Raw genomic sequence first — 24,863 nt, forward strand, 5'->3', positions numbered from 1 at the left:
GGCCTGTCCCCCAGGGGGGTAATCAAGCCCAGTGTCCCCAAAGGGAAGAATGTCCCCTCTACCTAGTGAGCTGTGTGGGCCCCCGGGCCCTGCAGAGATCCATGTGGGTCCTGGGGCCCACATTAGGTTTCTGTTCATGATGGCTAAAAATGGATAATCTTCATAATGAAGAAAAACTAAAGTCAGACTGTATAGAAAATGTATTGTACTGTGTTTATTTAAAAAGTAAACAGTAGAAATATTCTCGCCCCCACCTCCCCACCCACACACCTGTGGACAGCTTCAGGTGTATTGATGAACTGATAGATCAGTGACTATACCAAACTTCCTGGTTCTTGGTGGGAGGGGGGGTCGGTATCACGGAAAGCTCAGACCCGGCAGACGGCGTGTTCTCAGCGGGCAGGATGCCATCTGGATGCGGGGCTGCTGTCCTGCAGGATGCAGGTTACACCGCCGTCTCCGAGCCGCCGATTAACACCGCGTCAGGCCGGGGAGGGATCCTCGGGCTGCCGGCAGACCCGATGACTTTCCGCCGGTTCTTCCTCTCAGAGCCCAGAGCCCGGAGCAGCCGGCCAGCCGCTCTCCTCCGCCTCCCTCGGCCGCATCCCTGTCGGCGGCTGGCTGTCGGGTCCCCGTGCCCCAGTCCTCTTACTGCCCGCCGGTTCAGCATCTGGACCCGGACCAGGTTAAAGTGAGCCGGGTGGATTTACAGAAAAGGACGCTGTCGCAGTTTGGCATTAGTGAAAACTGTCTGAATGTTTGAGTAAAATACTAGACAGTAAACATGATAATTCTACATGTTAAGTAGTTTTTAGCGGGTTTGGCTGGTGTTTTAGCCGCTGTCTCTGGTTTCATCCTCCGCCTTTGTCCTCATGTTTTCCCCCGGAGTTCCTCCCCCTGCGGCGCTGGGCGGAGTTTCATACCGGACTAGACGCTCCTTTTGTCGGATTCGTTTCGACCTGACTCCCCGGGGTTTACGGCTGAAAAAAACACACTTTGAAAGTCCTGAAATTACCTAAACGACCACAGTGGTGTGCAGTAAAAACCCGGGTTTCTGTCTGAATCAAAAGGTAAGTAGTAAATTGTGATTTTTAGATAGATTTCTGGGATTTTCTGGTCGGCTGTCCCCGAGTCTCCAGAACATTCATGGCGGCTTCGCAGTGAAGGCTTCTGGGGCAGCAGCAACTCATCCCGCCCGCCCAGTACCGAAATCATCAAATTCAGCAGTTTGCCATTGAAATTCTTCCCTACAGAACGATATTTTACCATTTAGCCTCAATAATTTACCAACAAAGACACATATGTCGACGTTTTTTTTTTTTTTTTTTTTTTTTCCTTTTTTTTTTTTTTTTTTTACCATTTAAGCAGTTTTGCTTAATAATGCGATTATCAGTTCCACGTGTCGAACTGAACAGATGCTCGGTGTTTTACACTCTTAACAAATTAAAAATACTGTGTTTTTTTCCGTTGATCGCACAGTTTTTGCATTTACCCAAAATATTTTCTCGCTCGTGTCTCGAGTCGCTCTGTGCGTGCCAGCGGAAGCTACGTGCTGACTCCTGCCGGAGGACAGACGCCATTACCGGGGCAGCTGGAGCCTGACGGCCCGCTGGTTTCGGGCAGCTCTGCCGCTGACCCCGCTCCGCTGCTCCGGACCCCGTTTGAATCCTGAGATTTGAGACTAAACTGCAGACACGCGTTATGCAGAACAAAAATCAGTTTTCTCACAAAACCTGTAAAAATTTTTAATTCCGTCTGATTTGAAGCAACGAACCGGAGTTTTGGTCGGTTCGACCGGCTCTCTGCCGCCCTCCCTGTCTGATCATGGGTGAAGCAGCTGCTAAGTTAACTTTAAAACTAAAATCAGAGATCGTTGGATTTATGCCGAAATGTAGAGTTGATGATGAAGACTGACCGAAAGGCCTCACGAGAGCCGCGTGTTTACCCGGAGGCGTTTTATTCTTAAAATGACTGATTTTTCAATGGAATTTGGTCAAACATTCTCGACCTGTAGTTACACATGTGTATGGGTTAAAAACATTGAGCTCATCTGTTATATCACGGTTTCTATATTTTTTCCGAATGTAACACCAGAGGAACAGAAACTGTAATGTTGGTCCCGAGTTTGACCTTGTCACCGGGAAGCAGTGACACCCATAGCCGAGGGAAGGTCACCTCGATTGGGCAGTGGAGGTCCGGAAGGGTGGGGGGGGGGGACCGGCGGCCCGTAGCCAGTGTGTTGTTTGATATCCTATCGTCCCTTTAAAAACAAAAAAAAATCTTTATTAATGAGCATACTCCACTTACTGATGAAGACTACAATGTGGTCGAAAGCTCCAGAAAAGCTCGCAAGTGGGCTTTGAGTAGTAATTGTTTTGCCGAAATGCTGTTTGATGCTCAGTGAACAGATGGTCAGTCCCTCCAGGAATTTAAGTGTTTTTTATTTTTTTTTAAAAAATGTGCAAAGTAAATAAAGAAACAATAATCATAATGCACATCACACAAATATTTGCGTTCCAATCTTTTTTTGTTTTCGGAACTTAGAGAACAATGGAGCTCAAAGTTACAAGTGATTTGACTGATGCAGCAGAGTCAGACAGTAGAGACAGGTGTTTCTGTAGTTCCCGTTTCTGCCTGTAGAGGTCAGTGTTTCTGTAGTTCCCACCTCTGCTGGTAGAGAGCAGTAAAACGAGAAATAATGGCAAAATTATTAGATCGTGTTAGTTTGCACAGGCATCCCTAATACAGTAAATATTCTGAATACATTTGTATGAACTTTGACTTTGTGTGTGTCAGAGGAGGGAGGGGGCGGAGTCTTATCCGCCACTCGCTGCACCATGAACGGCAGCAGCAGCGTCTCCACGGCTCAGAGCTCCAGAATCAAGAGTGAACCAGGTAACCACCAACCTACCGAGAGCTTACTAACACCTGTCAGACTCTCCTTCAATCTTGTAAGTCTCAGACAAGACTGATGGGAAAACATCTCCAGTCGATTTATTTACATTTAAATCTACCACAAAGTGAAGTCTGAAACTTTTCTGAAGCGACTGAATTGAACATGAACAACAAGCAGCAGTGTGATAATTGATCCCAGCAGATCCTAATCATAACCTGAACTGGTACCGTCTGACAGCGGTTAGATGTTGTAGCTCCCGTTGGAGGGTGAAGATCACGAGTGCTGATGTAAACAAAACACGTCTGAGGTGTCTTCTGGTCGGTCCTGCCTGCTGGTCCTGGTCCTGCCTGCTGGTTACTGGTCCTGACTGCTGTCTGTGTTTAGATGACTGGAGTAAGGAGGACTGCCTGACTCTGCTGGAGAGGATTCGCGGTCAGCTGCCGGACACAGACGGCATGAAGTATAAAACCACAGAGTCGCACTTCGACTGGGAGAAAGTCGGCTTCGGCAGCTTCACGGGAGACATGTGCCGCCAGAAGTGGCAGAAAGTTTCATCTGAGGTACCGACAGAAGATTGAAACCCTTAAAATCTACTTCACATGTTTGTTAAGGACCCTTCAAATTAAGGTGTTTAAGAGGTTCAGTTCTTTCAAAGTAAAGGTTTTCCATCACTGTCTGTGTTTCAGGTCCGAAAGTACAGAACAATGACAGAGCTCATCGTGGACGCCATCGAGTTTGTGAAGAACCCGTATAAAGGCAAGAAGCTGAAGGTGAGACCCATGGAAAAAAAAAAAATAGACTGTGCTCGTCCTGGATCTGCTGAACCAGCGATGCTTTCTTGGGTAGAATGATGACCTCTGACCTCTTTTGCCTCCAGACTCACCCAGATTTCCCGAAGAAGCCTCTGACTCCGTACTTTCGCTTCTTCATGGAAAAACGAGCCAAATACGCCAAAATCCACCCGGAGATGAGCAACCTGGACCTGACCAAGATCCTGTCCAAGAAGTACAAGGAGCTGCCCGAGAAGAAGAAGGTACCCCGAGCAGGACCCGATGAGTCCTTAGAAAACCGACGGGCTTCTCGTAGACATCAGTGTGTTATTAAGTTGTTCCTGGCTGGTCACAGATAAACTTCATTTGTTCTCCTACAGCAAAAGTACATCACAGAATTCCAGCGGGAGAAGGAAGCGTTTGAGAAAAACATGGCTCGATTCAAGTGAGTCCAACTCCTGACAGTCGAATGTAAACTTTTAAATCACAGCTGACGGTTCACGATCTGTTAGTCAACCGTAGACTAACTTGTACCCGCGAATACTCGGATGAGCGTGTGGTGTGAGCATGCAGTGTTAGCGTGGCTAATGACAGCTGACCCGCAGGGAGCAGCATCCGGAGCTGATCGAGGAGAGAAAGAAATCGGACCTGCCGGAGAAACCCAAAACTCCTCAACAGCTGTGGTACAACCACGAGAAAAAGACCTACATGAAGCTGCACCCAGACGTACGCGCTGAAACACACGCTAAAATACACATTGCATGCGCTGTGGATACGGCACAGAAACGTCCCCTCAGAGAGGTCCTCATCCAGGCTCTCATTAATGTTGACGAGTGTCTGTCTGTTCCAGGTGAGCCAGAAGGAGCTGAAGGAGGCTCTGAGGAGACAATGGTCCCAACTGTCCGACAAAAGGAGACTCAAGTGGATCAGCAAGGCCCTGGAGCTCCAGAAAGACTACGAGGTACCAGACAGAACCGGTCTGAACTGGACCAATTCAGAGCAGATATGTAGATTAAAAACAGACCAAACTGAACCAGCCCAAGCTGCACTAAACAGACTGAAGTGGACTGAATCAGGATACTTTAATACACCAGACTGGGCCCTCCTTTTCCTGGGTGTACTTCAGGATCTCATGTCGGGCTCCAGATGTTGGGCCAGGATATGTAAGCTGGACTCTGTGTGTTTCAGGACAGTATGAGAGTGTACCATGAAGCTCATCCAGAAGCGAACTCAGACGATCACACTCGGTCCGTCCTCACCAAAGCTGAGAGACAGCTGAAGGACAAGTTTGATGGACGGCCGACAAAACCCCCCCCGTGAGTCTTAATTATCACTTAGCTGATGAGTCCAACACTAACCAGCCCAAAACTAACCAGCCCAACACTAACCATCCCAACACTAACCAGCCCAAAACTAACCAGCCCAACACTAACCATCCCAACACTAACCAGCCCAACACTACTGAGTCCAACAGCTGTTTTTTGGGGGCGCTAATAAAAATGGCTAACACCTCTGTTGTGTTTGAGGCTAATAAAAATGGCTAACAGCTGTTTGTTTGTGGCTAATAAAAATGGCTAACACCTCTGTTGTGTTTGAGGCTAATTAAAATGGCTAACAGCTGTTTGTTTGTGGCTAATAAAAAAAATGGCTAACACCTCTGTTGTTTGCGGCTAGTAACGGCTACTCTCTGTACTGCGCGGAGCTGATGGTGAACATGAAGGACGTCCCCAGCACAGAGCGGATGGTGCTCTGCAGCAAACAGTGGAAAATGATGACGCAGAAGGAGAAGGACAGTTTTCAGAAGCGCTGTGAGCAGGTTCGTAGCAGGACGTCACTCAGGATTTCAAAACTCTCCTCTCTCGTGTTTGTTTCTAATCTGTGTGTTTTCACCAGAAAAAGAAGCAATACGACATCGACCTGCAGAGGTTTCTGGAGGTGAGCACACAAACTCAAACGTTCACATTCAACGCGTTAAACACTCGATTAAAAAAAAAGAGCCAAGATGAGGCTGCAAAATACAAACGTGAATTAATATCTGCTTGTTTTTTTTGTTTTTTTTTAAGAGTCTGCCAGATGAAGAACGAGACAGAGTCATGACAGAGGAAAAACTGGGCGGGTCCAAACTGGGGGGGGGCACGGCCGCCAGTCCACACAGAGCCAAGTCTCCGTCTGTCAAGGTGTGACTCTGCTCTGCTTCTTCTCCTGTTGCCTCTTTTGTGTGATGCCTCAGGTTCACAGCAGTGTTTGTCCCACCATAAACAAAAAAACGTCTTTTTTTTTCTTTTTTTTAAGGCCCAGGAGCGTGGTCGGGAGGCGGAGCCAGAGGCGTGGGTAGCTGCCGCGCCACAGAATCAGAGGCGGGACGGGAAGAAGACGGCAAAACTTCCGGAGACGCCGAGAACGGCCGAAGAAATGTGGCAGCACAGCGTCATCGGAGATTACCTGGCGAAATACAGGGTGAGCCTCACGCCGACGATTTTCACACGTTTCATCATTTAATGAGGAAATGTTCGAGCCTTCTCCTTCACACAGAGGGTTTTTATATTTGAGCGTCATTTCTCCTCCGTTAACCCAATTCTGGTCATGTGACTCTGCAGAGCGACCGCAGGAAGGCCCAGGCAGCGATGGAGGCGGCCTGGAAGTCGATGGAGAAGAAGGAGAAGATTCCCTGGATAAAGAAGGCAGCGGAGGACCAGAAGCGTTACGAGGTTCAGTACCGACCTGTGGTCAGTGAGCCACGCCCCCAATGCTGACTCCGCCCACCTCCTGCTCAGACTGCAGTCACACCAAATATATGTTTTCTCACTTTAATCAGAAATGTAATAATGTTTTCCCTTTAATCAATGCTTTAGGAGTAAAAATCACTTGTTTTTAAACTGAGAGTTATTTTAGTTTCATAAAACACCCACATTTCCTCAAACACTTTGGTGCCATTGCAGCCTGACTGTCTACTGACTCCGCCTACTGCTTTCTGGCCCCTCCCTCTGTTTTTGACTCCTCCCATTGACTGTTGACTCTTGCCACTGATAACTCCACCCCTTGGTTCCTGACTCCTCCTTCTGGTTTCTGGCCACTCCCTCCTCGCTGTGTTTTCTATGTATCAATAAAATGTTCTGTTCTGTTGGTGTCCTGCAGAGGGAGCTGTTGGAGATGAGAACTTCAGCAACGGGTCAGAGGAAGCCCAAGTTTGAGGGCGAACCAAAGAAACCTCCAGTGTGAGTCACACCGCTTCAATATTTCCGCAGTTTTATCTGCTGTCACAGTTTTGAAACAAAAACACTTAGTTTATTGATATCTGGGAATGATTTTCAAAAAAATGTCATGTCTTTACAAGAACTAAACATGGAAGGCTGAACATGATTATTGAAACCACACCGTAGTTCCTCACTAACCAGGAATGTTATCCTTTTTTATTACTCTGACGACACTGTAGAAAAAAAAAACAGATTGTAAAAACGACTGAAAACATTCAAAGTATCCACATTAGAAAATTCAACAGCAGCTTTTCTCATCATATTTTTAAAGTCCAACCTCGTAGTAAGCCCCGCCCCTTCTGTTTCTGTACAACAGGAGTGGGTACCAGATGTTCTCCCAGGAGCTGCTGACCAATGGCGAGCTAAACCACTTCAGCCTGAAGGAGCGGATGGTGGAGATCGGGAAGCGCTGGCAGAAACTGAGCCAGAGTCAGAAAGACAAGTACAAGAAGCTGGTGGAGGAGCAGCAGGTGGAGTACAAGGCCGAGCTGGAGGCCTGGATCAAGGTAACCTACTGCTAAACGGCACTACGGCAGCCAGAGGCCTGGAGACCTCATCGATGTGGTCACATCAGCTCCTCAATAGAGTTTCAGTTCGGACAAATAAAAAAAAACATCGGTCGAACAAGAGGAAGCTTTAACTTCAAGTCGGTCCAAATGTCAACGTGACAATGTTTAGTTTTACTTCATTTATCACTAATATTTGAGTATTTTAGTATTAATAGTTGTATATATACATATATAAATATATATTTATGTATATAATACATATATATATATATATATTATACATATATATACAAAATATATAAAACTTTTTATGTAGTAAAATAATTTAAAAAAAAAGGTTTCTCCAGACCTCTGGCTTGTCACGTCTCCCCCTGGTGGTCGTTTCAGACGATGCGGATTTAACATGTGTTTTCTCGTCCTCAGTCGCTGTCTCCTCAGGACCGAGCCGTCTACAAGGAATTTGCCACCTCGGTGAGTCCAGCAGGGTCCTGACCAGGTTTAGTAACCGGGGGGAGGGAGGAGGAGGGGGGGGGGGGGGGGTACTGACAGGCTGACAGGAATCCAGACGTTTGTGTTTACTTGGTGATGCCTGTGATGTTAAATCTGCAGGTAGCCCGGCGATGATCACCGCATTTATGTGTCAATGTGTTTGTTTTTGTGTTTTTTCAGAAACGTCGCAGCACCACTAAAGTTCGAAGCCCCGTAGCTAAAGTCCGCGTGACGGCGAAGGGTAAGGCGGGAAGTTCGAGAGCCGTGACACCGGGAGTCACCGTGAGCAAGAGGTCGATGGCTTACCGAGCCAAGGTAACACACACAGCTGTTGGTTGGTTTGGTCATGTTTGTTTATTGATGTGGTCGAAGGTCACTTGTTTACCTGCTGTCTGTAGCGAGCTGCTGTGATTGGTCCGTGGGAACGCCCATCTGTGTTAACCCTCAGTGCTGTCTTGTCAGGCTGCGGGTTGTAAAGCAGCATCTATTTGTCCGTCTGTCTTCCAGCAGGACATGTCTGACTCGGACGAGGAGGAGGAGAAGAGCGACTCGTCGGACTCCGACGAAGACGACGAGACTTCAGGAAGCACAGACAGCGACGATGATGACGAGGTGAAATACGAACAAACGAAAATTGAATAAAAGAACTGAAAATTGCTTCCGCCCTGAACAATGAGGTACATTTTTCCCTGCACTGATGGTGATCAGAATCACCATGGCAACCACCTGACAGGTCACTGTTTGTTGTTGTTTTTATAGAAGTTTATAAAATCAGTCAAGAACGCTGATCAGAAATACACTTGCCGTCAATGTTTACTCTTTTTTTAAACCACTACCTGTTTTTTTCTCAGAACGACGATGAAGATGATGAAGATGACGAAGATCAGAGCTCCTCAGAGGACTCCAGTGACTCAAGCTCAGACTAGCTCCACCCACTGCCTCCTCATTGGAGAGGACAGGCAGTGCAGGCCACGCCTCCTCACGTGCCAATCATCCCGATGGACCAATGAGAGGCGGTGACGTCACACCACGGTCGTGCTGGCCCCTCTCAACTCCCCTCTGAAGAGGGCGGAGCCTGATGGAGTGTTTTGTTACCTGTGTGTTTATGTTTTTTATCGAGTGTTTGTTGGTTTTTATCAGATGGACGTTCCAGACGGGCGGAGACGTGTTGACTTGGGCTTTTTTTTTTTTTTTTTTTTTTTTTTTTTTTTTGGCACGGCAGAGGGCACGACTGGCAGCGGGGTTTGTACAGAGTTTGACAGGTAGGGGGCGGAACCTGTTGGTTGTTGTTAGAGGGATAAGTCAGTGCTCTGACTCCGCTCCACCGCCTGACTCTAAAAACGATAAATAAATGCACTTTTTCTCATTTCTGCCGTCTCATTTCACGTGACCAAGCACACCGTGACATCGCAGCTGCAGATGACCTCAACGTAACATCAAGATAACTATAAACAAAAACACACAAACGTGTGAATGTATGTCAGCAGCCAAACATCCTTTGAGAAAATCTAACTCCTTAAAACAGCTGTATTTAGTGTCATCTATTGGTGTGGCTGCAGATTACAACCAAAATGAACAATGAATGAATGTCTGCTTCAACGGATGTAAGTGAAATTTGACGGCCATGAAACTCATAAAAAAAAAAAAAAAGGTATTATTTTAGGATTTTTAAATTTAAAAACAACAAAACAAACCAGTTGGCAGCAGCGCAGGAGCCGAGTGAACAATAGCTAACGTCAAACTATTTTCTGATCGGAAGCAGTAACGGTTCCAAACATTACGAATAATAAATATATTCCATTTCTGAGAACAAATCCTCAAAATTTACCACACTGGACCATTAAATAACAAATGAAGTAGAACAATTGCTTTGCGCTAATAAGTATAGCCACATTAATAATTCATAATTCATTCATTTTTGTCTGTTGCTGATATCACATGCTGCATCGGTTGGTCAAAGAAATAAAACGTGACATAATCAGTTTCAGATGTTTACAGACTGGAGGTCTGAGATGAGACTGTTCCTCGGTCGTCCAGCAGGTGGCGATCATTCTCCAGAGCTGTTTGTCAACCGAAAGAAAAAAATACCATAGAAGAAGAACAGGAGGAAGGTGATTGGTCGGGCGGGTCTATAAAGCCGTGATGGCGGCATTCAACTGAAACCACACACGAGTAGGGACCAGAGGAGCGAAGCAGACCAGCGACACAATGACGACTTCCGAGATGAGCTCGCTGCGAAATCCGGCGGGAGTAGTCGGTTTACGGCGGGCGGCCCGATGCCGGTTCCGGGAGCGCCGAGCTAACATGCTAACTCAGCAGGTGAGGCTACATCCAGGACGAGCCGGACAGAACTCTGAAGCGGCCCGCTGGTCCGGACGGACGGATGTGTGGCTGAGAGCGGGAGTCCAAACTGTGGACAGACCGGACAAAGAGCAAAACGTGGGTGGGGGGGTTTGGCGGGAAGATTTGGATCCAGGTCGTGATGGCGCCACGTGGGAGCAGATTACCAAGGTAACAACCGGAAGTGGTTTTAAACGACAACGTGGGAGCCAAAGTTGCAATTGGGTTGAAAAACCTGCATAAACATTTGTCATATCTCTGTCAAGCTACAACAATGATATGTTTCCCTTTTTTTAGACCTGTTCAGACCAGGACTCGATGAGGAACTGATCCACCAGCCCAAACAGACAAACATCTGTAACTACATGTAGATCCTGAATAGAAAACTGGTCTTGCAACCACCTTCAGATCCAGAGACTTTGGACCGGGACCTGCTAGCTGACTGTGTCCCCCTCCCTCCCTGAGTCTTTGGTAAGATCTGCAGGTTGTTTAAATGTGATCACCTGTCGCTCTGCCTGGAAGTGATGAAATAAAAGGCCGACTGAAGCCCCTCCCCCAGCAGTCTGTTGGGGGCGGGGCCATGACAAAAACGGACTGAAGCGTATTCTGATCCAGGGGGTGCACCGGGGGTCAGGTCAGGTGACATCTGTTCTTCAGGTGAGGCTCTACCTCCTGACTGATTGTTCTTTATGATTGGATCCTCACAGATCACCCTGCTGTGACCTCGATGAAGCTCTGATGTCATCGGTGAGGTCACATCTCCCACATGGCGGTGAGTGTTACCTGAACAAACATTGATGTAGTGGAGTGGGCGGGGTCAGTGGCTGCTGGGAGATGATGTAAACAAAAGGCCGAATTGTAGCGTCCTCGCCGGGCAGTTTGTTCTCTGAGTGAAGACGCCTTGACAAAAATCGACCGAAGCGTTGAGCTGATCCCAGAACAGCTGACTGTGGGTCACATGACCTCCAAACAAGCAGCTGGCCCAGAAAAGTATCAGGATGTTTGAGTTTGGTTTCACCGCTGATTGTTTGTTTGTTCCTCTGCAGGTGTTTCCAGTCTGGATAACTCCAGTAAACAGTTTCCTCTGTTTAAAGTCAGGACTTGTTCTCGTCTGAAGAGTTTTGTAGCAGCAGTTTGAGATCCGGTTCCTCTGCTGGTTTCCAGTCTGAGATGGTTCTTGGTTTGAACTCGGCAGCAGGAGTCTTCGGTAAGATCCACCAAACCAGATCATCTGGTCCCCCTCCCACACCCACTCCCAATTCTGTGATCCGGGTCCTGTGTTGTTCCAGCTGTCCCTGATCCGTTACCTGTAGGTTGTTTAAATCGCTCTGCCTGGAAGTGATGAAATAAAAGGCCGACTGAAGCCCCTCCCCCAGCAGTCTGTTCACAGATGGGGCGGGGCCATGACAAAAACGGACTGAAGCGTATTCTGATCCAGGGGGTGCACCGGGGGTCGGGTCAGGTGACTTCTGTTCTTCAGGTGAGGCTCTACCTCCTGACTGATTGTTCTTTATGATTGGATCCTCACAGATCACCCTGCTGTGACCTCGATGAAGCTCTGATGTCATCGGTGAGGTCACGTCTCCCACACGGCGGTGAGTGTTACCCGAACAAACATTGATGTCGTGGAGTGGGCGGGGTCAGTAGCTGCAGTGGCTGCTGGGAGATGATGTAAACAAAAGGCCGAATTGTAGCGTCCTCGCCGGGAAGTTTGTTCTCAAAGTGAAGACGCCTTGACAAAAATTGACCGAAGCGTTGAGCTGATCCCAGAACAGCTGACTCTGGGTCACATGACCTCCAAACAAGCAGCTGGCCCAGAAAAGTATCGGGACATTTAAGTTTGGTTTCACCACTGATTGTTTGTTTGTTCCTCTGCAGGTGTTTCCAGTCTGGATAACTCCAGTAAACAGTTTCCTCTGTTTAAAGTCAGGACTTGTTCTCGTCTGAAGAGTTTTGTAGCAGCAGTTTGAGATCCGGTTCCTCTGCTGGTTTCCAGTCCGAGATGGTTCTTGGTTTGAACTCGGCATCAGGTCTGAACTCTTAACTGTAAAAAATAAATAACTGGGGTGATTTCACCAACTTTCACATTGGTGTATTCTTTGGTAAAAACAATTTCTGCTTTCGCACAGATTTTCTGTAAATGAGTGCACTTCATAAAAAATAAAAATTCCTGTTCAATGTTTGTGCTCATGAATAGAGTTTTCTGTCTTTTCTTACAAATTTAAATAGAAACTTTTATTGTCCACAAGGATGTCACGGCAGAACAAACCGAACCAAACTTGTCAGATGTTCAGGAGCTGCAGTCATTTAAAAAAAAAAACATCCTCCTATGAGAAGCTTCAATTGTCCACTACAAACCTGTTGGTGTGTGATTGGTCCAAATAGTTGTGATGTCACCACCATCAGGAACAACCAAAACATCTCCAAGGAGGAGGCTTGAAATTTGATCTATTTAAATAGAGTAAAGTTTTTAGATAAAAAAAAAAAAATCGATATATAGATGGATAGAAAGTCAAAATTCAATAAAATTAAGAATAAAAGTAAGATCAGGAAAGTTGATATAATACAACTGGGATAAAAACAATTTAACCAGTTAATTATGGTTAGAGACAAAAGGGCCACATTATTAGTAAAAGTCAAATTAGATAGTTGGCAAGATAAATATAAACAAAACAAAAAAATCAAATTTGTGGGCGAAAGAGATAAAAGTCAAAACTTAGAAAGTTGAGGGTATAAAATAAAGTGGTGAAAAAGTTTAGACTTTATACATTAATATAAAAGATATTTAAAAAATGATACCCTGAAGATTTGTGTGTCAGGATGGATCATTGGTCATTTTTGAGTCGGAGCCCGGTCCGACAGGTGTGGCAGCTGCTTCTTCCTGTCGCGCGCACATTCCAAGCATTTTTTTTATTTTGGAAGTTGAACTTTTCCCCGGAAGTCAACAGCTGCTGCAGAAGTTGCTCCTGCTATCGACTCCGGACTCCGTCGGTCAACTTTACCGTCAGAACCTGATCCAGCGGCGGGAACCGGAGGGATGGAGACCGACACGGCTTCACCGGTAAAACACACCGACCGGACCGGCGTCTGCCCCCCCTCCCACTCCCTCCACCCCGGGAAAGGTTGCAGCCGTTAGTGTGGCGAAGCTAACCGAGCTAGCCTCTGGACCTGAGGGGATGAAACCTTTCGCCAAACTCCATTCATAAAATCCAGCAGTGGAGAAACTCGCAGCTCCGTCCTCAACCCGAACCTTGCTGCCTGAAACGAACCCGACAGGTTCCGTTATCACCGTCCTCTGGAGAAATCCGTTAAAAGGCTCGGTTCGATTTTTGTTTGTTTTGTTTGTTTGTTTATTTGGACGAAGTGTAAGTCTGAGGAGAAGCGGGGCCGCGGGGGGGGGGGGGGGGGGGGGGGGTGGTTCGGGTTGGACCGGTGCGGTGTGAGCCGGACTTAAAGACCCGCTGCTGCCGTCTGGTGTCGGCGGAGACACCCGGCTTGGGAGTCTCTGAGACGGACGATTAAAAACGGCCTGATTCTGAATGGAGTCTGGTGTGGGGGTCTCTCCCTGCTGTCGTGGGTTCTGTAGCTGTGATGTTAGCTGCTGTCTCTTCTGCATCTCCAACATCACTTACAGATATCACATTGAATGGAGTCATCGTTGATTGATCACAATGATCTGATCCTTTATTCCCTTTTAATTAAGCAGTTTATGAAGTGGGATGTTTGCCCCAAACCGACTGCACACTACTAAACATCAATCAAGTCAATATTAAATCAATTTGATCAATAACATCTGCTGTCATGGTCCACTTACTGTTTTTTGTTTTTTTTTACCAGACATTTCAACCACTGTCATCTTAATGTCAGTCGGCTAAACAAAAACAAAAAAACATTTCCGCCGCCTCTTTGTAAAATGAAGATAGACTGTTATTGATCACAGAGGAGAGAACAGAAATATGTACATTTAAACAGGAGATATATCAATAAATACCTTTAATAAACAGATTTTCTGATGACTCATGTTTCCATAAAACTTGTTACCGACGTATGTGATGTCACCTATTTGTGAACTCAGGTTTCTGGTATAGGTGGGCGGGGCATAGTGTCCTAGGGTCACTCCTGGCTCCAAAAAAAACAAGACTGGAGGCTTCAAAAGTTCACAAACCAATCGGTGACGTTTACGGCGGGTTGGTCTGAGGTCGTCGGTGTTTTTGAAGTCCGATCTTGCAGCTGACGGAAGAAAAACCTTTTAATTTCAGGCGGAAGAACTCGACGGCGTTCGGGTCAAAGTGGAGCCGGATGGCGACGTGGAGATCCAGTCGTACCCCGTCCTCAGGAAGCTGTCCGTCACACTGAGCGACTGCAGGGTGTGGCTGGAGGGGCGGGACTTCCTGTCTGTGGGTAAGAAGTCCAAACATAAATCTGCCGAGTGTTTGGATTTTAAGATTTTAAAATGGCGTCTTCAGATATGTTCAGTTTGGCGCACAAGACACCAAAAGGAGAGATTTAAAAGAACTTTCTCAGGACCCTTAACGTGACCTCTGACCTCTGCTCTCCTTCAGACGATCACCCTCACCTCTGTGAGCGGTCGCCGAGGCAGCAGCACCCGACCACCGCCGGCCGGAAGATGGTCTACTGCCCCGACTGTAAGAAGGGCTTCTACAAGGAGTCTCACCTGGAGGCTCACCTGTGGATCCACCGAGGACAGAAAGCCAACGAGTGCTGGCAGTGCGGGAAGACCTACCCGACCCTGATGAGCCTCGTGGTCCACCAGCAGATCCACGACCGCCGGCGTCCCTACCGGTGCTCGTACTGCGACAAGACCTTCGCCCTGAAGAGGGACTGGAAGACGCACCACCGGACGCACTCGGGCACCAAACCCTTCAAGTGCTGGTTCTGCGGCGACGGCTTCGCCGAGCAGGACGAGCTCACCGAGCACCTGGAGGCCCACAAGGGGGAGAAGTGCTACCGCTGCCGAGTCTGCGACAAGATGTTCGTGTCCTACCAGGGCTTCAACTTCCACCGCAAGTCGCACAAGAACCAGAAGCTGCTGCCGTGCCCCAAGTGCACGAAGACCTTCAGCAACCCCCAGAGTCTGAAGGTGCACCAGGTGACGCACTCCGACAGGAAGCCGCACAAGTGCCCGTCCTGCGGCAAGGCTTTCAAGCTGCTGAGCGGCCTGCGCTGCCACCAGCGGACCCACGAGGACCTGAAGGCCTACCACTGCACCGAGTGCGGCAAGTGCTTCTCCAGCCTGCAGGGTCTGAAGCTGCACAACCGCACTCACACCGGACTGAAGCCCTACAAGTGCGCCGAGTGCGGGAAGAGGTTCACCCAGTCGCCCCACCTCAAGGCGCACATGGTGACCCACACGGGGGAGCGCCCGTTCCTCTGCACCACCTGCGGGAAGCGCTTCACCCAGTCGTCCCACCTGCGGTCCCACATCACGCTGTTCCACGTGGGCGAGAAGCCGTTCAGCTGCGACGACTGCGGCAAGAGCTTCACCATCGCCCACTACCTGAAGATGCACCGGCTGAGCCACACCAAGGAGAAGTTCTACCAGTGCTCGTACTGCCAGAAGTCCTTCTCCTACCACAACTCGTGGAGGGCCCACGAGAGGATCCACACCGGCGAGCGGCCGTTCAGCTGCCAGGACTGCGGCCAGAGCTTCATCACGTCGGGCTCGCTGCTGAGCCACCAGAGGGCCAAACACACCGGAGAGAAGAGCCACTACTGCATCACCTGCGGGGAGTTCTTCTTCACCAGCTCGCTGCTGCGCATCCACCAGCTCGACCACACCGGCGAGCGGCCGCACATCTGCAGCTGCGGCAAAACCTTCAAAACCAAAGGGGTGCTGCGTTACCACCTGAAGAGGTTCACGGACCACCGGCCGGGTCTCCGTGTGACCGAGTGACCGGTTCGGCCGACGGAAACGAACGCTGCCGGGATCTGACTGGATTCAAACTGATCGGCCTCCCGGAGGGGGGCGAGGTTGGGGGAGGGAAGGGGGAGACCGACAGGTGAAGCTCACCGAGTCCAACTAAACTACATCAAACTACCAGAATTACATTTTCTTTTTTTTTTTTTACCATCTGAGGTTCGACTCTTTTAACGACGTCACGTCTCTCTTCGACCGACCGGAGAATCGGCGCCGCCTGCTGTTCAGCTGAGCTCGTATTCACGTAGCGATGGTGAAAGGAAAACAGACATTTTTATTCTCATGTTTTCTTGTGTGATTTTAATGAAAACCAGTTAAAAGCGCGCGGATGGAAACGGTTGAAGAAAAAGACAATTCGGAAGCTGCATGAGAATCAGGAGGCTTTTAAGTTTCCTTCAGTGTCACAGTGATCCAGTGATCGTCGTCTGCACATCCATAATACACTGCACACCGGACATGCTCACACACAATCCTGCTGCTGTTAAAGGGACAGTTCGTCTATATAGAAACAGATACAGGCTACTGACTCCTCGACAACATGATACTCCCAAAGAATCAGGAATCAGGGAGCCAAGAGGCTGTTCACACCCGGCATCAACATGCGAGATCGTGTGTCACTTGTGATCTGACCTCACTTCACTGCTCCACATGTAAATAAACATAGCGTAAATCAACTTGTGAACACGTACAGAAAATGCGATATCTTTGCTCACTGCAGCCTTTATCATATATTTTATGTTTATCGATGCCTGAACGCTTAAGTTTGTAATTCTCAACCTGAACTGTCAGCCGTGACGGTTCAGCCTCCCGATTATTGAATTATTCCAGCGGGTTTGAGAGGGTTGGGCTCTGTGCTGCGGTAGATAAATGAACTGTGCGAGGGGGGACGGGGCTCTTTGGCAGCTGTTAGTTTGATGTTTGTCAGATTTCACAGATGAGGTCAGCTAAAAACACTACACACAAAACCCAGAGGAGGCTTTGGCGAAACAAGAGTCAGGAAGACAACCTGTGTTTTTCCTTCAGTAAACAGCTGTTTTATAGCTGTGAGATTTTTTTTCTATTGGATATTATTTTTTATTGATTATTCAGATGACGTCAGTTGATTAGTCGGTCCTTCAATGTGGCCATATTCATCCCAAGACCGCCTGAGCTTTGTTACGTTTGTTTGTTGCGAGCAGGTTTAAAGCTGCTTTTGTTTTGTTTTGTCTCTGATTCTGTTTCCTCTGAGGAGCGACCGAGAAAACTTCACATTATGAACGTGTTTAAACGTCGTGTTTGATGGAAGGCTGTTACGACTGCGGTCTTATTATTTCAGTTTTCTGTGGCGAATGTGCGTGGACTGTCGTTTAGCCTGACTCACAACAGGATTAAACAGTGTGTCCACCAGGGGGCCGATTAGAGCTGATTCGTCTCTGGTTGGAAGCAGGGTAACCTCCTGAAGTGTAAACAGAAATGTGGTGACAGAGGAAGCGACAGCTAGACATTCACTTTGAGATCAGCAGAGACATTGCAGATGTTCATCAGACAAACTGCTGCTGCCCCCACTGGTCATCTGCTGAACTGCACCTCATGGAGACCTCCCGACAGCAGCAGACACACCAGGTAGCCGCGATATCCACCGCAGGTTTTTTTTTTAAACTGTTACATGCACAAATATTTACAATAATGTCATAAAAAGGGTTCAAACAATCCAGACTGAATTTGGATTTGGGACTCGTTGGTCTGAGCCTGTATCTGGATTTTGATTTTGACAGAACTAAAACTGTTAAGTAAGAAAAACTTAATAAAGCTGCTGTTACAAAATAAAAGTTGATTATCATGTTTGTTTTCACAGTAAAAGCCAAATGCTGTACAGACTGATTTTGTTTTCAGAGTCCAGAATCTGTTTGACTGGATCAACTGTTCACCTCATGACAGACTATAACTTTCTTTAATCTTGTGAAGGTCATGGTCTCTTCAGAAAAATATTTCTTCTGTGGTCCAAAGGTTTTGTTTTTTTTAACCAAATGGTCCTTCTGAAAAAATAAAACTGAACTTGGGCATGATTTACAATAAAGGATGTGGATGAAGAATTTCCCCAAAATGTAAAGCGTATTTTTGTGAAGAGATAGGGTAAAATCTCAATCTTGAAATATTCTTTTAAAAAAAAAATTCCCCAACTTCATCACGTTATTTTCTTCCGCATGCTTTTATTCTGAAGGCGTGGAGTCACGCATCGTAACTTCCGCTCCTTATGTAAACAGTAAAGATGGCGGCTTGCTGTGTGCTCCGTGCTGTCCTCAGTCAGACTCTGAGCAGGTCCAGGTGTTCAGGAGGACACCTGAGACGGATCTTAGCTGGAAACAGGTCAGTCCGTGTCCTCCACACCAAACTCCATTGAGAAGTCAACCGATTTTACTGTTCCTTCATCCTCACACCAAACTCCAGTCACATGTTTCATAATATTAGACTTCTGCATTCAGTGCACCAAGGTCCATTCAGACATCTGCAGTTTCTACACTTCCAGGTCGTTACACCAAAGTCCATTCATGTTTTGGCGACTTTACAAGTCAGGTCAGATTTTTTTTTTTTTTTTTTTTAAATCATTTTAGACTTCCGAATTATTCACATCAAATTCTTGTCAATAACGTTTTGACTACAAGGTGAGTCTTTGAAGGTGAAGGCGATAAAGAGACTTTTTTTTTTCATGCTGTGAGCTTTATCTCTACATGCATCATGTGAAATCTGTGCTGTTGAGCTGCAGGATATACAAATTTTGAATAAATGAATTTTTTTTTTATCTTCTGGTGCCTTTTCTTTAGTTGGATAATTAAACCTGTCAGACCTCAGAGTGGCTCTGTGACGCGAACGTGCTCGGCATGCCGGGTAAATGTGAGCGGAAATGAACCCATCGGGAGAAACTTCCAGAACTCACAGAGTGGAGGAGGAGGAGTGCTGTGGGCAGCGATCGGTATGTTCAGTCACACCAAAGTACCATCAGAAATCTGCAAAGTTTACACGTGAAAGTTCTTCACACCATCCTTCATTCAGACACCATCCTATTTTACACCCCCTTGTTCTTTACACCAAACTCCAGTGAGAAAACTGACTATTTTATACGTCCTTGGTCACATCAGTAAATCTGTAAATGTTACATTTCTTATGCTATACACCAAAGTCCAGTCTGAAATCTGCAGTTTTTACTCTCCCTTTTCACCAAACTACAGTCTTAAGAGTCGATGATCTTGCACTGAATTCTCTTTCATACCAAACTTCTGTTAGATTTTTGATCATTATGCCATTTCTGTACACCTGACACCTGTGTGTGTGTGTGTGTGTGTGTGTGTGTGTGTCTCTCTCTCTATGCCTCTATGCAGCCTTCTCCCTGTTCAGCAGTGGTGATGAAGATCAACGAGATGAAGCTCAGAAGAAGAAGGACGATTTGATTCTGCTGTTGAAGAAGGCCAAGGTACCGAAACCTGTACTACTGAGGAGTACTCTGTTCGTTAGTTGTAGTACTGTGTGTGTCTGAAGTAGTCCTGCAGTAGTACTGACCTCAGTCCTGTGTGTCTGTGTTATAGCTCAGTATGCACCGCGGGCAGATGCAGGCGGCCTCGTCGTTCCTCCACCAGGCCGTCGCTCTGGCTCATCAGACCCACAACCAGCAGGCCATCATCTACACCTACAGCCTGGTACTGTGTGTACTGTGTGTACTGTCACGTATGTGCATCACGTACATTGTTTTGAACATTGTTTTCCTCTCGCCTCCTCAGATGGCGAACCTGGCCTACATCCAGGGTCAGCTCGACAGTGTGAGTATCGTCCAATCACAGCTGTTTTCTGAGGGCCTCATTTATAAAACAAGTGAGCGGGATCCATAGTAAAAGTGCACAAAGTTAAAAATGGCGTACGCAAAAAATAGTCAAGATTTATACAACTGTGCGCGCTCCCCCCTGAAGGCAGTGTTCCCGTTATGAGCCACAGTCCACCTGGGAATGTGCACATATAAATGAGCCTTATACTCCGCCCTCGACACGCCTACATTACCATAAATGGGCAAATCAAAGCAGCATGTGATTTTAAATTAGCCATGTGGCTCAGTGGGTCCTTGTTGATCATGGCAACAACAGACGGGGAAAACCAGAAGAAATAAATCGTATTGTTTGAGTTGATGTGATAACTGTTATTTAAGAATTTTTTATTTATTATCAGTTTTATTATTTGTTTGTTTGTTTTTGTTTTCTGTCCTTAATTTCTGTTATTAAAGTGTTTAATTCATTTGTCTTTTCTGTTCTGTTGCCGCTCGTCTCTCCGACAGTTTCTATTTTCAGTTTGTGAGGCTGAATGTTTTTCTGTTGTTAACGTTGGATGTTGTTTGTTTTTTTGTTTGTTTGTTTGTTTGTCGTCTGTGTGGACCAGAATGTTTCACATGAGCTCAGAGCTGAAACATGAAAACCATCACAGATTCTTTAGGAGCTTCAGCGGTCTCCTTTGATGTCACACAGGTGTGATCTAATCTTCACCTGCAGCTGTGATATCTTCCTCTGTCCTCCTCTTCCTCTCAGGCAGAGAAACTCTTCAAAGCAGCAATGAGCTTCATGCTGGCAGGAGGAACTCCACAGGTCAGTGTTGTGTTCATTACATCTGGAGGTACAATCAAACAGGTGAACCCACCTTCCTGTCCCACTTCCTGTCTGTCTCCAGGAAGACAACGCCGTCATCGAGATGTCTCTGAAACTGGCCACCATCTACGCCGAGCAGAACAAGTAAGAGGCAGATTTAACCGAGCAGCTGACAAGAAGCTCAGGTCAGAGGTCAGAGGTCACTGACTCTCTGTTTGTGTGTTTCCTTTTTTGAGGGCGGAGCTTGCCAATCATGGTTTCAGGTTCTGTCTGGAGTCTCTGGAGGAAAAACTGGAGAAACAGAAGCAGCTGAAGGCAGAGGAGCAGACAGGTAAGACACACGAGACGGACTGAAACTGTCTGGAAACTGTTCACTCATCTGCTTGTTGTTTATTGTTGTTGTTGTTGTTGTTATCCTCAGAGGAACAGGAGGCTCTGAGGAAGGACACCCGCCTCCTTCTCGGTCTGTGTTTGGATTCACGGGCTCGATACCGAGCTGCAACGCTGCACCTGAAACAGGCTGTAGAGGACTACCAGAGTGCCCTGAATATCTGCCGCCAGGAGCAGGGAGAGACACACCCACAGGTAAACGCACCTGAGACACACCCACAGGTAAACGCACCTGAGACACGCCCACAGGTAAACACACCTGAGACACACCCACAGGTAAACGCACCTGAGACACACCCACAGGTAAACGCACCTGAGACACGCCCACAGGTAAACGCACCTGAGACACACCCACAGGTAAACGCACCTGAGACACACCCACAGGTAAACGCACCTGAGACACACCCACAGGTAGACGCACCTGAGACACGCCCACTGGTAGAGGCACCTGAGACACGCCCACTGGTAGACACACCCGGGACACGCCCACAGGTAGACGCACCTGAGACACGCCCACAGGTAGACGCACCTGAGACATGCCCACTGGTAGACACACCCGGGACACGCCCACAGGTAGACGCACCTGAGACACGCCCACAGGTAGACGCACCTGAGACTCACCCACAGGTAGACGCACCTGGGACTCGCCCACAGGTAGACGCACCTGGGACTCGCCCACAGGTAGACGCACCTGAGACTCGCCCACAGGTAGACGCACCTGAGACACACCCACAGGTAGACGCACCTGAGACTCACCCACGGGTAGACGCACCTGAGACACACCCACAGGTAGACGCACCTGAGACACGCCCACAGGTAGACGCACCTGAGACACGCCCACTGGTAGACGCACCTGAGACACACCCACAGGTAGACGCACCTGAGACACGCCCACTGGTAGAGGCACCTGAGACACGCCCACTGGTAGACACACCCGGGACACGCCCACAGGTAGACGCACCTGAGACACGCCCACAGGTAGACGCACCTGAGACATGCCCACTGGTAGACACACCCGGGACACGCCCACAGGTAGACGCACCTGAGACACGCCCACAGGTAGACGCACCTGAGACTCACCCACAGGTAGACGCACCTGGGACTCGCCCACAGGTAGACGCACCTGGGACTCGCCCACAGGTAGACGCACCTGAGACTCGCCCACAGGTAGACGCACCTGAGACACACCCACAGGTAGACGCACCTGAGACTCACCCACGGGTAGACGCACCTGAGACACACCCACAGGTAGACGCACCTGAGACACGCCCACAGGTAGACGCACCTGAGACACGCCCACTGGTAGACGCACCTGAGACACACCCACAGGTAGACGCACCTGAGACACACCCACAGGTAGACGCACCTGAGACACACCCACAGGTAGAAATGTGTCAAACGGAGTGAAACGTCTTACAGACTAAAAAAAAAAGCTTTGTCTCTCGTCAGACTTTGGTGCTGATGAGCGACCTCGCCACCATCTTGGACCTGCAGGGTCGCCATGACGACGCCCTTGCGCTGGTGCAACAGGCGGTGGATCTGAGCCGGTCCGCCGGACACCCGGACCAGCACGTGCTGCTGGGAAACATGGCCGGCATCCTGCTGCACACAGGTGAAAAGAAGCCCGACCTCACCTGGCCGGATGATCTGTCCTCTGTGGGTCTGATCTGGTCTGATTCTGTCCCACAGGCCGGCTGGACGACTCAGTCCAGCTCTACGAGGAGGCTCTGATTCTGGCTCGGCAGGCCGGGGACCAGGACGCTGTGTACATGATCCAGGAGGGTCTGAAGGAGGTCAAGAAGAAGAGAAACCCGGAAAAGAAGAAGGAGGAGGGGGGGGAGGGGGAGGCGGCGCAGTAACTGAGACTGTAATGGGTTTATGGGTGGAGCTCCTGAGAACGATGATCTGGATCATTGCGGTTTCCAGGATCCCGTGACCCCTGTGACCTCTAATCCACAGCCTCCGTCAGGATGACACTTACTCCTCTTCTCCCCGGTGTCCACATCTGACTGTTGTCACTTCACCAGTGTCTCCATGGATGGACCTTGTGGACCTGAACCATCAAGACCTGGTTTGTGTTGTGGTTCAGGACTGTGAGTTTGTGAATTTTCTGTCCATCGTGTGGTTTGATGTCAACGTGTCTGTTTCCTCCTTTGGATCACCAAAATGAAGCTGCTGCTGCTGCAATCTGAAATAAATCTTATGATAAGAGACTCAGACCTGAAGTCCAGCAGACTCTGTTCAGACTCACCCCCCAAAATGCCCAAACTGGATCAAAACCTCAAACTGGAGAAACCCTTTAACTGGTACACACCTCAAACTGGGAAACCCCCAAACCGGAATAAAACTCTAAAATTTGAAGAAAAAAAAACCCTGGAATAAACCTCAAAATGATATAAATCCCAAACTGGGATAAAACCCTAAACTAGAACAACCCCCCATCCCCACCCCCACCCCCCACCCCAATCTAAAAGTGGTGCAATCCAAAAACTAGAATATACCCCAAAACTGTTAAAAAATAACAAACCTCTTAAAACATTGTTGATTGATGGATTGATTGATTGATTGATTGGTTGGTTGATTGATTGATTGATTGATTGTGTGTATGTGTGTGAGAGGAGAAATGAGATTGGCTGCTGACTGCATGTTCCCACGGAGAGCGACAGGTGAATTTCCTGTTGTGTTTACTGATCATCAGAATAAAAGCAGAGAGATTATAGTAAACAAGCAGCAGACACACAAACAGGAATCAGATGCTGCTGCAACAACAGCAGATTAACAACATACACAGTGTGTAAACACAGAAAGTGTACAGTACACAACACAGGAGGTTTAACCAAACACACCTGAAAGATGTGTGAGGAGAAAGGAGGAGAGGAGGAGGTAGAGAAGGAAAGAAAGAGGTAGAGAAGGAGAGGAGGAGGTAGAGAAGGAAAGAAAGATGTAGAGAAGGAAAGAAGGAGGTAGAGAAAGAAAGAAGCAGGTAGAGAAGGAGAGGAGGAGGTAGAGAAGGAAAAAAGGAGGTAGAGAAGGAAAGAAAGAGGTAGAGAAGGAAAGAAGGAGATAGAGAAAGAAACAAGGTAGAGAAGGAAAGAAGGAGGTACAGAAAGAAAGAAAGAGGTAGAGAAGGAGAGAGGAGGTAAAGAAGGAGAAGAGGAGGTAGAGAAGGAAAGAAGGAGGTACAGAGAGAAAGAAAGAGGTAGAGAAGGAGAGAGGAGGTAGAGAAGGAAAGAAAGGTAGAGAAGGAAAGAAGAAGGTACAGAAAGAAAGAAAGAGGTAGAGAAGGAGAGGAGGTAGAGAAGGAAAGAAGGAGATAGAGAAAGAAAGAAGGAGGTAGAGAAGGAAAGAAGGAGGTAGAGAAGGAAAGGAGGAGGTAGAGAAGGTAACAGTTTCTTCCAGTTTGTCATGAGAACAAGATGCTGACTATGAACATCAACACACTCTGTATACACACACACACACACGTTCAGATCAAATTGTGGGAATTTAGATAATTGTTGTTTTTGCTAACAGTCTAATTAACCACACACACACAACACACACACACACACACACACACACACACACACACACACACACACACACACACACACACACACACACACAAACAACACACACACACACACAGCCATGGTGTTATAAAAGCAGCAGGCGCTGGTGTGTTTCTGGTTCTGTT

The 24,863-nt window shown here is 47.7% G+C and overlaps 3 protein-coding genes, 1 long non-coding RNA gene and 2 other non-coding genes across 10 annotated transcripts; all 6 read left to right on the forward strand.

The window, feature by feature from the left end:
* Window positions 1–659: 659 nt before the first annotated feature.
* On the forward strand, window positions 660–9,284 carry ubtfl (upstream binding transcription factor, like). Of its 5 annotated transcripts, none has more exons than XM_069142276.1 (20): window positions 660–1,070; window positions 2,797–2,895; window positions 3,281–3,456; window positions 3,583–3,666; window positions 3,774–3,929; window positions 4,047–4,111; window positions 4,272–4,392; window positions 4,517–4,627; window positions 4,855–4,982; window positions 5,341–5,482; window positions 5,560–5,601; window positions 5,730–5,843; window positions 5,959–6,123; window positions 6,264–6,392; window positions 6,802–6,881; window positions 7,237–7,426; window positions 7,853–7,900; window positions 8,099–8,233; window positions 8,426–8,530; window positions 8,770–9,284. In XM_069142276.1, the coding sequence occupies exons 2-20, from the start codon at window positions 2,838–2,840 to the stop codon at window positions 8,842–8,844; spliced, it is 2,124 nt and encodes a 707-aa protein (XP_068998377.1). In that variant the 5' UTR covers window positions 660–1,070; window positions 2,797–2,837; the 3' UTR covers window positions 8,845–9,284. The 5 variants fall into 5 exon arrangements, with proteins under 5 accessions (XP_068998377.1, XP_068998380.1, XP_068998381.1 ...); XM_069142279.1 differs by having other exon boundaries at window positions 8,429–8,530; XM_069142280.1 differs by having other exon boundaries at window positions 6,264–6,374.
* Window positions 9,285–9,953: 669 nt separating this feature from the next.
* On the forward strand, window positions 9,954–12,438 carry LOC138193973 (uncharacterized). The gene is made up of 6 exons (XR_011177893.1): window positions 9,954–10,429; window positions 10,556–10,729; window positions 10,966–11,030; window positions 11,305–11,465; window positions 11,789–11,853; window positions 12,137–12,438. It is a non-coding gene; the product is annotated as an uncharacterized lncRNA (long non-coding RNA).
* Window positions 11,085–11,197, forward strand: LOC138193977 (small nucleolar RNA SNORD89). The gene has a single exon (XR_011177897.1). It is a non-coding gene; the product is annotated as a small nucleolar RNA SNORD89 (small nucleolar RNA).
* Window positions 11,917–12,029, forward strand: LOC138193978 (small nucleolar RNA SNORD89). Its single transcript, XR_011177898.1, has one exon. It is a non-coding gene; the product is annotated as a small nucleolar RNA SNORD89 (small nucleolar RNA).
* Window positions 12,439–13,224: 786 nt separating the features above from the next.
* LOC138193957 (oocyte zinc finger protein XlCOF6-like) lies at window positions 13,225–18,266 on the forward strand. The gene is made up of 3 exons (XM_069142290.1): window positions 13,225–13,319; window positions 14,518–14,659; window positions 14,821–18,266. Exons 1-3 carry the CDS (start codon window positions 13,296–13,298, stop codon window positions 16,170–16,172), a joined length of 1,518 nt encoding a protein of 505 aa, XP_068998391.1. The 5' UTR covers window positions 13,225–13,295; the 3' UTR covers window positions 16,173–18,266.
* Window positions 18,267–18,407: 141 nt separating this feature from the next.
* Window positions 18,408–23,404, forward strand: ttc19 (tetratricopeptide repeat domain 19). The gene is made up of 11 exons (XM_069142297.1): window positions 18,408–18,542; window positions 18,998–19,146; window positions 19,553–19,644; window positions 19,757–19,867; window positions 19,949–19,987; window positions 20,741–20,797; window positions 20,880–20,941; window positions 21,034–21,128; window positions 21,219–21,382; window positions 22,637–22,799; window positions 22,877–23,404. The coding sequence occupies exons 1-11, from the start codon at window positions 18,445–18,447 to the stop codon at window positions 23,044–23,046; spliced, it is 1,200 nt and encodes a 399-aa protein (XP_068998398.1). The 5' UTR covers window positions 18,408–18,444; the 3' UTR covers window positions 23,047–23,404.
* Window positions 23,405–24,863: the final 1,459 nt, after the last annotated feature.

Source organism: Embiotoca jacksoni, unplaced genomic scaffold, assembly GCF_022577435.1.
Source record: "Embiotoca jacksoni isolate LCO1_2020_lvr unplaced genomic scaffold, fEmbJac1.0.p SCAF_99, whole genome shotgun sequence".
Taxonomy (NCBI): Eukaryota; Metazoa; Chordata; class Actinopteri; family Embiotocidae; genus Embiotoca; species Embiotoca jacksoni.